The sequence below is a fragment of the Salmo salar genome, chromosome ssa02 (assembly GCF_905237065.1).
Source record: "Salmo salar chromosome ssa02, Ssal_v3.1, whole genome shotgun sequence".
In the NCBI taxonomy this organism is placed as follows: domain Eukaryota; kingdom Metazoa; phylum Chordata; class Actinopteri; order Salmoniformes; family Salmonidae; genus Salmo; species Salmo salar.
The window spans coordinates 75,821,119-75,833,670 of record NC_059443.1 but is presented as its reverse complement, the minus strand read 5'-3'; the positions used below and the strand labels follow the sequence as shown (position 1 = coordinate 75,833,670).

The window sequence follows — 12,552 nt, the reverse complement described above, 5'->3', positions numbered from 1 at the left end:
ACTTTTTTAAACTTTTCGTCGTCACATTTTCCGCGCGCTTCCTACATTTGGAGTAGCTGAACTGAACGCGCGAACAACAAGGAGTTATTTGGACATAAATTATGGAGTTTATCGAACCAAACAACATTTATTGTGGACCTGGGATCCCTGGAAGTGCCTTTTGATGAAGATCATCAAAGGTAAGGGAATATTTCTAATGCAATTTATAATTTTAGATGACCCCAAAATGGCGGCTGTCTGTATTGCCTAGTGTATTTTTCTGAGCTCAGTACTCAGATTATTGCAAAGAGTGCTTTCCTCGTGAAGCTTTTTTGAAATCTTTCACAGCGTTAGCATAAAGGAGATGTTCATCTATAATTTGAATGACAGTTTAATATTTTATCAACGTTTATGACAAGTACTTTTGTAAATTGTGGTGCTGATTCACCGGCAGTATTTGAGGGAAAATATTTTCTGAACGTCAGGCGCCAATGTAAAATGCTGTTTTTATATATAAATATGAAGAACTTTATCGAACAAAAAATGCATGTATTGTGTAACATGATGTCCTAGGAGTGTCATCTGATGAAGATCGTCAAAGGTTAGTGCTTCATTTAGCTGTGTTTTGGGTATTTGTGATGCATGTAGTTGCTTTGAAAATGGCTGTGTGGTTATTTGTGTCTATGTACTCTCCTAACATAATCTAATGTTTTGCTTTCGCTGTAAAGCCTTTTTGAAATCGGACAACGTGGTTCCATTCAGGAGAAGTGTATCTATAAAATGGTGTAAAATAGTCTTATGTTTGAGAAATAGAAATGATTAGATTTGTGGTTTTGAATATGGCGCTCTGATTTTTCACTGGCTATTGTCAAACTCGTGTCGTAACAGGTTTAAATGGTGTGTCTTCAAATTTGATGCCTGACTGAAGCTTTCCACACAGACATCTTGTTCCACACTCCTTTGCAAGTTTTCCCCCTTTAAGTAACCAGTTAAAGTTATTGTTAGTCATAATTAGTTGGTGTTATATTTTATTAATATAAACTGGTGAAACTATCCCCATATTGACAGCAGAGTTTAGGCTTCTTCCATGTGAATAAGCTAGTGTCAACAGCTCTGATGACACAGCTTTCCTCCTGAGTGAGTTCTCTGATGTTTCTTCAAAGTTGATGACTGGCTGAAACTCTTCCCACAATGAGAGCAGAGGTAAGGCTTCTCTACTGTGTGGGTTAGCTGGTGTCTCTTTAGGTTTCCTACCAGACTGAAACGCTTTCCACACTGCGAGCAATGGTAAGGCTTCTCTCCTGTGTGAGTTGGCTGGTGTTTTTTCAGAGTTGATAACTGACTGAAACTCTTTCCACATTGGGAGCAGTGGAATGGCTTCTCTCCTGTGTGAGTTCTCTGGTGTGACTTTAAGTCTTTTGGATGACTGAAACTCTTCCCACATTGAGAGCAGTGATATGGCTTCTCTTCTGTGTGAATTAACTGGTGTGTCTTTAGATGGTGTAACTGACTGAAACTCTTCCCACAATGAGAGCAGAGGTAAGGATTCTCTACTGTGTGGGTTAGCTGGTGTCTCTTTAGGTTTCCTACCAGACTGAAACGCTTTCCACACTGCGAGCAATGGTAAGGCTTCTCCCCTGTGTGAGTTCTATGGTGTGTCTTCAGGCTGTGTAACCAACTGAAACTCTTTCCACACTGAGAGCAGTGGAAAGGCTTCTGTCCTGTGTGAGTTCTCTGGTGTCTCTTTAGGTGGTTCGACTGACTGAAACCCTTCCCACAAACAGAGCAGTGGTACGGCTTCTCTCCTGTGTGAGTTCTCTGGTGCGTCTTTAGTTTGCTTGGTGTTTGAAATCTCTTCCCACATTGACCACATGGGTACACCTTCCTCCTTTTTTGAGTCTGTTTTGATTTGAGGTGAGTTGGGCAAATAAAGCTGCCTCTGCAATCTGAGCAGGAGCGGGGCCTACAAGTGTGCCTTCTCAACTCCTCTGGCTCATTGAAACTAGTGAAGCAGTCCATGCAGTGGTGATGTTTCTGTCTTGAGTTCCTCCGTCTGTGTTGTTTATGGTTTCCTGATGCTGTGGAACTGGGCTCACTGTCTGAACCTGGGTTGGAGCTCTCTCCTGTGGGAATACGAACATATATGGGATTAGAATCAGGAACAGCATTGAAATGGTCTTTAAAATACTTGTTTAAAGGCCTAATGCAGAGATTTTATATCAATATCAAATCATTTATTAGGTAACAATTAAGTACTTTACTTGAATAAATTGAACAAAAATATAAAAATGTAACATGCAACAATTTCAAAAAATATACTTAGTTTTAGTTCATAAGGAAATCAGTCAACTGAAAAAAAATCATTAGGCCATAATCTATGGATTTCACATGACTGAGAATACAGATATGCATCTGTTGGTCACAGAAACCTTTAAGAAAGGTAGGGGTGTGCATCAGAAAGCCAGGCAGTATCTGGCATGACCACCATTTGCCTCATGCAGAGCAACATCTCCTTTGCATAAGTTGATTAGGCTGTTCAAATCAAATTGGTCACATACACCTATTTAGCAGATGTTATTTCGGGTGTAGCGAAATGCTTGTGTTCCTAGCTCCAACAGTGCAGTAGTATCTAATAATTCACAACAATACACACAAATGTAAAAGTAACAATGTTATTAAGAAATATATAAATATTAGGAAAAGCAATGTCGGAGTAGCATTGACAAAAATACATGAAATGAGTAAAGCAGTATGTAAACATTATTAAAATGACTAGTGTTCCATTATTAAAGTGACCAGTGATTCCATCTAGGTAAATGGGGCAGCAGCCTCTAAGGTGCAGGGTTGAGTAATCGGGTGGTAGCCGGGTAGTGATGGCCATTTAACAGTCTGATAGCCTGATAGCCTTCAGATAGAAGCTGTTTTTCGTCTCTCAGTCCCAACTTTGATGCACCTGTACTGACCTCACCTTCTGGATGGTAGGTGAACAGGCCGTGGCTTTGGACTTCCTGTGACATTGGGTGCTATAGGTGTTCTGGAGGGCAGGCAGTGTGCCCCGGTGATGCGTTGGGCAGACAGCACCACCCTCTGGAGAGCCCTGCGGTTGCGGGCGGTGCAGTTGCCGTACCAAGCGGTGATACAGCCCGACAGGATAATCTCAATAGTTCATCTGTAAAACTTTGTTAATGTCTTAGAGGCCAAGCCACATTTTTTCAGCCTCCTGAGGTTGAAGACGCGTTGTGGGTGGACCATTTCAGATTGTCAGTGATGTGTACGCCGAGGAACTTGAAGCTTTCCACATTCTCCACTGTGGTCCATCGATGTGGATAGAGGCGTGCTCCTTCTGCTGTTTCCTGAAGTCCACGATCAGCTCCTTTGTTTTGTTGACGTTGAGGGAGAGTTTCTTGATTGTGGCCTGTGGAACATTGTCCCACTCCTCTTCAAAGGCTATGCAAAGTTTCTGGATATTGGCGGGAACAGAACACGCTGTCATACACATCGATCCAGAGCATCTCAAACATGTACAGTGGGTGACATGTCTGGTGAGTATGTAGGCCATGAAAGAAATGGGACATTTTCAGCTTCCAGGAACTGTGTACAGGTCCTTGCGACATGGGGTCGTGCATTATCATGCTGAAACATGAGGTGATGGCGGTGGATGAATGGCACGACAATGGGCCTCAGGATCTCGTCACGGTATCTCTCTGCATTCAAATTGCCGTCAATAATATGCAATAGTGTTAATTGTCCGTAGCTTATGCCTGCCCATATCGTAACCCCACCGCCATCATGGGGCACTGCGTTCACAACAGAAAACCGCTCGCCCACACGACCCCATACACACTGTCTGTCATCTGCCCAGTACAGTTGAAACCGGGATTAATCTGTGAAGAGCACACTTCTCCAGCGTGCCAGTGGCCATCAAAGGTGAGCATTTTCCCACTGAAGTCAGTTACGACGCCAAAATGCAGTCAGGTCAAGACCCTGATGAGGACAACGAGCATGCATTTCTGACAGTTTGTGCAGAATTCTTTGGTTGTGCAAACCCACATTTTCATCAGCTGTCTGGGTGGCTGGTCTCAGCCGATCCCGCAGGTGAAGAAGCCGGATGTGGAGGTCCTGGGCTGGCGTGGTTACATGTGGTCTGTGGTTGTGAGGCCGGTTGAACATAATGCCAAATTCTCTAAAATGACTGTGGAGGTGGCTTACGGTAGAGAAATTAACATTACATTCTCTGGCAACAGCTCGTGAACATAATTGCAGTCAGCATGCCAACGGTACACTACCTCAAAATTGCAGACATCTGCGGCATTGTGTTGCGTGACAGAAGTGCACATTATAGAGGGCCCTTTTATTGTCCCCAGCACAAGGTGCACCTGTGTAATGATGCTGTTTAATCAGATTCTTGATATGCCACGTCTGTCAGATGGATGGAATATCTTGGCTATGGAGAAATGCTCACTAAAAGGGCTGTAAACAAATTTGTGCCCTAAATTTCAGAGAAATAAGCTTTTCGTGCATATGAAAAATTCCTGGTATCTCAGCTCATGAAACATGGGACCAAAATGTTACATGTTGAGTTTATATTTTTGTTCAGCGTAGATTTCCATTATAAATGGGGAAAATAATTGCTTTTTAGGACAGAAAAAAACTATTTCTCCAGCAAGAAGTTTGCCACAATTTACCACATGGTGATGTCACCATAGAAAGCCTAAACTCCCGCCCACGCAGGTCTGCTGATTAGAAGGTCCTGTGTAACAGATTTTTTTTAAATCACACTTTTACAGCTTTAGTTTCATCCCGTTGTAAAATATCATATACAACACAGGAAAAACTGAATGTTTTGCACTTGGTCTTTATAGCTAGAATCCTTAAATTAAACCAATAACAAACCCCTTCTCTGTTTTGGTAAAAAGCTGAGGGATGGGCTTTGAGATATGTAACCACTCAAATGAAAAGACAGGTAATAGACGGCTCAGCCACAAAGTGGTAGGCCATACAAGCTCACAGAACAGGACCACAGAGTGCTGAAGTGCGTAAAATTAATCTGTCCTCGGTTGCAACACTCACTACCGGGTTACAAACTGTGTCTGGAAGCAACATCAGCAGAAGAACCGTTCGTCGGGAGCTTCATGAAATGGGTTGAGGGCCGATCAGCCACACACAAGCCTAAGATCACCATGTGCAATGCCAAGCGTCGGCTGGAGTGGTGTATGCTTGACGCCATTGGACTCTGGTGCAGTGGAAACACGTTCTCTGAAGTGATGAATCACGCTTCACCATCTGGCAGTCCGATGGACGAATCTGGGTTTGGCAGATGCCAAGAAAACGCTACCTGCCCAAATGCATAGTGCCAACTGTAAAGTTTAGTGGAGGAGTAATAATGGTCTGGGGCTATTTTTCATGGTTTGGGCTCGGCCCCTTAGTTCCAGTGAAGAGAAATCTTAATGCTACAGCATACAATGACATTCTAGACGATTCTGTGCTTCCAACTTTGTGGCAATAGTATGAAGAAGGTCCTTCCCTGTTTCAGCATGACAATGCCCCGTGCACACCTATTTATTGCAGGGGTTTTCTTCATTTGTTACTATTTTCTACATTGTAGAATAATAGTGAAGACGTCAAAACTATGAAATAACACATATGGAATCATGTAGTAACCAAAACAAAGTGTTAAATAAATCAAAATATATGTTTTATTTGAGAGTCTTCAAAGTAGCCACCATTTGCCTTGATGACAGCTTTGCACACTCTTGGCATTCTACCAACCAGCTTCATGAGGTAGTCACCTGGAATGCATTTCAATTAAAAGGTGTGCCTTGTTAAAAGTTAATTTGTGGAATTTCTTTCCTTCTTAATGCGTTTGAGCCAATCAGTTGTGTTGTGACAAGAGGTAGGGCTGGTATACAGAAGTTATCCTTATTTGGTAAAAGACCAGGTCCATATTATGGCAAGACCAGCTCAAATAAGCAAAGAGAAACGACAGTCCATCATTACTTTAAGACATGAAGGTCAGTCAATATGCAACATTTCAAGAACTTGCAGTCGCAAAAACCATCAAGTGCTATGATGAAACGGTCTCTCATGAGGACCGCCACAGGAAAGGAAAACCCAGAGTTACCTCTGCTGCACATGATAAGATAATTCGAGTTACCAGCCCATGAAATTACAGTCCAAATAAATGCTTCACAGAGTTCAAGTAACAGACACATCTCAACATCAACTGTTCACAGGAGACTGCATGAGTCAGGCCTTCATGGTCGAATTGCTGCAAAGAAACCACTATTAAAAGGGCACCAATAAGAAGAGACTTGCTTGGACTAAGAAACTCAATCAACGGACATTAGACTGGTGGAAATCTGTCCTTTGGTCTGATGAGTCCAAATTTGAGCGTTTTGGTTCCAACCGTCATGTCTTTGTGAGACGCTGAGTAGGTGAACGGATGATCTCCGCATGTGTTGTTCCCACCGTGAAGAATGGAGGAGGAGGTGTGATGGTGCTTTGCTGGTGATGCTGTCTGTGATTTATTTAGAATTCAAGGCACACTTAACCAGCATGGCTACCACAGCATTCTACAACGATACGCCATCTGGTTTGCGCTTAGTGGGACTATCATATGTTATTCAACAGGACAATGACCCAACACACCTCCAGGTTGTGTAAGGGCTATTTGACCAAGAAGGAGAGTGATGGAGTGCTGCATCAGATGACTTGGCCTCCACAATCACCCAACCTCAACCCTATTGAGATGGTTTGGGATGAGCTGGACCGCAGAGTGAAGGAATAGCAGCCAACAGCAGCCAACAACAGCTCAGCATATGTGGTAACTCCTTCAAGACTGTTGGAAAAGCATTCCAGGTGAAGCTGTTTGAGAGAATGCCAAGAGTGTGGAAACTGTCATCAAGACAAAGTACTTTGAATAATCTCATATATAAAATATATTAATATTTTTTGGGGGTTACTACATGATTTCATGTGTCATTTCATAGTTTTGATGTCTTCACTATTATTCTACAATGTAGAAAATAGTACAAATAAAAAAAATAAAGAATGAGTAGGTGAAAAAACCTTTGAATGGTACTGTATGTGATGCTGCTAAACCAGCCATGATTGGGGGGGGGGTAGGCTATGATTGGTTTTTAGTCAAATTAAACAAAATGGGGGTGAAACCAAAAATGTTTTGATGTTATCTAAATATGAGATTCACCAGCAAAAAAATTAACATCTCTCTACCATTGGTGTCATGGATAGGCTGCGCTTCCACTCTCAAAATCAATTGTGAAGACCTGCTGTTTGTGGGTCTGAAATGTTCCTTTTAGTGCTGCATGAAACTGTCAATTTTGCATGTTTTTAAGGACACGTCTCATATATTGCCACCCCTCCCACCTCAAGTGAGCTGATGTTAGACAGGAACATTGCTGAACCTGGCGTTAGGGCTGGAAAATGCCAGCGCTCATGTTCTTACATGAGGAAATTCAAAACTAACGTGTGTTTGACACTTGGGCCTCCTAATCGCCAGCTGAAAACAGGCCCAGAATGTTAAAGCCCCGAAGCAGTATTTTAAAATCATCACTGTGTCTAATAAATCACTATGTTCTTATTTCATGAAAATAACTCCAAATATATTTGTTATCATTGATTTCCCTGAGCCTCCTTTTGCCATTGAAATGCTCAGTCTGATCTTGTGGGCATGTTGATAGAAATTAAAATATATTTACACACACAGCCCTGATTGGTGGACAGAGCCTACCACACTAACCCCTTCAAAGTAGGAGGATACAAGTGCAAATAAAAGATGACTGGTCATTCAGATCAGATTGTGATGTCATGATCTGGGCCAAAAACTCCATTCCACCTGAACAGGCTGAAATTCCAGGAATTATTTTCAAAACAGGAACGTCACATTTTTAACTGCACTGCCCCTTTAAAATTAGTTGAAAGCAAGTTACTCTTCAGAAAGAGGCACCAGATTGGTGGAAAGAGTTCTGGAATCCCCTGTGGCTGTCGATGCACCAACCTCTCCATCCTACACAACTGAACTTACCTGGGTCAGTGTTAGCATCTACTTCTTCCTCCTCTTCCCTGTTCTCCACTTCTGTGACTGCTCTCTCCTCCGCCTCCTCCTCTTTGAATGCGCTCTCCTCCATCTCCTCCTCTTTGAATGCGCTCTCCTCCGTCTCCTCCTCTTTGAATGCTCTCTCCTCCTCCTCCGCTTTAATCCCCATCTCCTCTTCTTTGACTTCTCTCTCCTCCTCTTCCTCTTTGACTATCACATTGAGTTCCAGTGGTTGACTACAGTCCTCCAGCTTCACTAAGACCATCTCTGGACCCCACTGTGAGCTTCTCTGTGCTGGAACACCACAGTAAGAACCCGGGGACTTGGGTTCAGACATGGAAGGTTATAGTAGGATTCCAAAGAGGCACAAACAAAATGTAAGGTGAGTTTCACAACTGGAACAGCTTAGTTGATAAAGGAATATAACTAAATATTCCAACCACTAGGAATCTACTAATACATTTAGCTAGCTAGCATTGCTGTGGTAATCGTACAGCTAGCCTTAGCAATGTTGAGCTAGTTAGCTCACTGACACCTTTCTCACTAGGATGAAACGATCTAGCTAGATAACCAAATTACCAGCAGGAAGTTATTTTGAAGCAACGGCGAACCAAAATAACATTTGATTTGTAATCTATAAATGACCAGTTAGTTAATGATTAGATACTGAAAGTAAATTAACTAGTTAGCTAGCCAGCCTTAGATAACGGCCACGCTAACTAGTCATGCTCACTTATTAGCTAAGGGTGCCAATATATTTATGACATCTTGAAGATGGACAATTCACAATGCTGTCTCAGTAACGAATAACGTTATCATTCACAACAGTGTCTTGAAGATAAACACATTTGCTTGGTAGGATAGATAGTTAGCTTGTGTAGCCATTTTACTGGCTAGCTAACGTTAGCACAAATGGCTATTGTTTACACATGATCTGGTGGACAAATAATCAACTCCTAATGTTTACATATGGAAATGTTTCAGAATATGTTAGAAATCTTGATTTTACCATCACACTTGACTTTGAATTGGCAGCTGTTGTTGTTCTAGACAGCGTAACTCCTTCTTCTTTGGTGGGGTTTAACGGCGGTTGGCATCCAATATAATGTTGCATTACCGCCACCAACTGGACTGGAGAATATAGCCATTATACTTTGTGATAGAAAAATACAAATTACCCTGCCAACTATTGTTGATGTTAATGTGTTGATGTTCTCCGTATCCATAGCCTGAATGATTTTGCAATGCATGGTGATCGAAAAGATGGCCTGTTATATTCAGAGGTTTAGGGAGGGTGAAGTCTGTGAATCCCCCAAAAAATGTCATTATATAGATGATTAACAAAACATGCATACGACAGTATTCATACCTTGGTTTTTGTGGTGAATGTGAATGAAAACTTGTTTTGATAATGGTTTTCATACACATGCCTTGTCCATAATGTAGAGGCCTATGGGATATTCAGTGAAGAGGTAAGGGAAGAGGATGGTACATGTGATCTGCATAACATACCAATACCAATTGACATAACTTTGTATGCCTCCTCGTCTGTATACCTGCAGACACAGACACAAAACTGAGCAGTTCAGTCATCTGCACCCAATACAGCTAGCCTTCAACATATTCTTATAACCTACATATTCTTACCGCTTTGTTGATTGATATCCATTGAATTGTCTCCATTTTCGGCCTTAGAAAGATTTGCACAAGTATAAAAAGATATTTAGCTAATTTCTTCAAATTATTTCAGATTTTGAAATTGTTTTAATTATGTGTATTTAGGATACATTGTATGCTAGCTGTCCAACTGGAGTTAGCATGCTAGAATCCCTGCTATTTATGACCAAATACAGCAAAAATGCAATTCTCACCACAGGTCATTGCCACCACATAATGAACTGTGATGGTAAGGACAGAATGTGGTGGTAATGACAAAATGCATTAGTTCATACATTTTGACTTACGTAACAAGAACATTTCCCAGGACATAGACATATCTGATATTGGCAGAAAGCTTAAATTCTTGTTAATCTAACTGCACTGTCCAATTTACAGTAGCTATTACAGTGAAATAATACCATGCTATTGTTTGGAGAGTACACAGTTATGAACTTGAAAAGTTATTAATAAACCAATTAGGCACATTTGGGCAGTCTTGATACAACATTTTGAACAGAAATGCAATGGAACAGTCTAAAGCTTTGCACATACACTGCTGCCAGTGGCCAAAATGTTAATTGCGCCTGGGATGGAATAATACATTATGGTCTTTCTCTTGCATTTCAAAGACGTTGGTACAAAGAAAATACAAAAAAACGCATGTTTTTTTCTTTGTATTATCTTTTACCAGATCTAATGTGTTATATTCTCCTACATTCATTTCACATTTCCACAAACTTCAAAGTGTTTCCTTTCAAATGGTATCAAGAATATGCATATCCTTGCTACAGGCAGTTAGATTTGGGAATTTCATTTTAGGCGAAAATTGAAAAAAAGGGGCGGATCCTTAAGGGGACCTGAAAAGACAAACAAATTGCATATGATCATGGTTAAGTTGAAATTGAACACTTATTTACTAAATAAGACCATTACATGTATTATGTTAGGATGATTAAGTGATTTTGATGTCTATTTATGTGACTTACAATGTTTCTATAAGATGCCCCCTAAATCAACTAAGGAGAAGACAAGGACATACACTATATATACAAAAGTATGTGGACACTCCTTCAAATTAGTGGATCAAATTAGTGGATATGGCTATTTCAGCCACACCATTTGCTGAAAGGTGTATAAAATCAAGCACACAGCGATGCAATCTCTATAGACAAACATTGGCAGTAGAATGGCCCATTCTGAAGAGCTCAGTGACTTTCAACGTAGCACAGCCATAGGATGCCACCTTTCCAGCAAGTCAGTTCGTCAAATTTCTGCTCTGCTTGAGCTGCCCCGGTCAACTGTAAGTGCTGTTATTGTGAAGTGGAAACATCTAGGAGCAACAACAGCTCATCCCCGAAGTGGTAGACCACACAAGCATAAAGCAATGCATAAAGCAAAAACTAGAAATTATAATAGTCTATCTAATAGGCCCAATTAGATGGGAGATGTGTATGGTCATTTGTTGTATGGCTACTTCAGGAATATGAACTCATGGCCAGAAAAGGTGAGGAAATTATTCTGCAATGATTATGATCAGGAGCGAAAATCTGATATCAACTTTGGAGGGGACAATTACATGAAATTTTCTCAAGAGCAATTCCTGAGGGGGACACCAAAAGTAGTCCTGTAACACATAGCCTACATTGTAATATGGTAAATGTATATTGAGGAACCAAAGAAATAATGTGTTTGCCGTACTCCTTACTACCGGTACCCAAAACTACACAACTAATCACAACAGCAATACCATTGCCTTTAACAAATCTTAGTTCAGTCACCAGTTTAAGTTGAGAGTGGGGGTATCCATGGCATTTTCCAATTATGTTCCTATTTTACAAGTCAAAAAAATGGAGAACCTTTCATAATGTTGCCAAACAAAGACTCAACAAACTTACTTGAGACTCCCTGTCTCTGCCAGTCTGTCCCTGCATATCTGTCCCCAACTCTGCTGTCTGTGTGCCATCTGTTGCCTGCTCTGCCCAATGACATCATTGTGAAACATTTCCATTAGAATTTGATTTCTTTCTTATGAACATTTTATCAACTAGTCTTTGAGATATTAGGCTACTAGGGTTCTTACTTTGCGTTTTGGTGTACTGAAAAATACTCTGATGTCCGTCTTTTATTTTTCTGCCATTTTTCTACCTGGCTGGCTGGCTGGCTGGCTACACACACACACAGTGTGTAGGTTATTTACAGTAGGAGATGGGCTTCTATCATCTTATCTTTTATCATTCTATTTGAGCTTCGATCTAAAAGGTAGCTAGCAAATGTGAAACGGATTAAAATGACAAGAGTTGACAGCTGTATGAGTTCACCATTTACACAACATATGCTGCAACCTTTTGTAATTTTAATAGTTTGTTTCATATTGGCTGGCTTCCAACAATAGCTGAATTTGCAAAGCTAGCGAGCACCAATTCCGTTTCAGTGGTGTTTGCTATAATCTTTGCTACCCGGGTTAAATAAAATAAATAAATAAAAGTTCCCTTGCGACAATTTAGCTTTTGCAACGAGACCATTAAATATATTTAAGACAATGGTAGAAGAGAGTGTAGTTCTGTTCAGTTTGGACTTCAGTTTATCGCTAACCTCATCATAGGGACTTTGAAGCACTAACTTACATCATCTGCATGCTGCTCTTGGAATAAATTTACGATAGCAAAGATTCCATCTTTGACGAGGCCACATAAATGGAATAGGTACTAGCTAGCTTAATAGTTCATATTTGCGCGCTAGCTCTGCATATTCAGCTAGTGTGTGTGCGCGATTGACTGGATTAACCTTACGTCAGTTACGTTCGTTGAGTGCCTTTCAGACAGTAGATACGACCCCTCTGTTAGCTTGCCAACTAAGAA

General features: G+C 40.9%; 1 protein-coding gene across 1 annotated transcript; it reads right to left on the bottom strand.

Annotated features, from left to right (window-relative positions):
- Nucleotides 1-649: 649 nt before the first annotated feature.
- Nucleotides 650-9,108, bottom strand: LOC106591926 (zinc finger protein 135-like). The gene is made up of 3 exons (XM_014183193.2): nucleotides 9,045-9,108; nucleotides 8,024-8,357; nucleotides 650-2,102 (listed from the first exon to the last, which is right to left on the bottom strand). Exons 1-3 carry the CDS (start codon nucleotides 9,045-9,047, stop codon nucleotides 1,084-1,086), a joined length of 1,356 nt encoding a protein of 451 aa, XP_014038668.1. The 5' UTR covers nucleotides 9,048-9,108; the 3' UTR covers nucleotides 650-1,083.
- Between the last annotated feature and the right edge of the window lie 3,444 nt (nucleotides 9,109-12,552).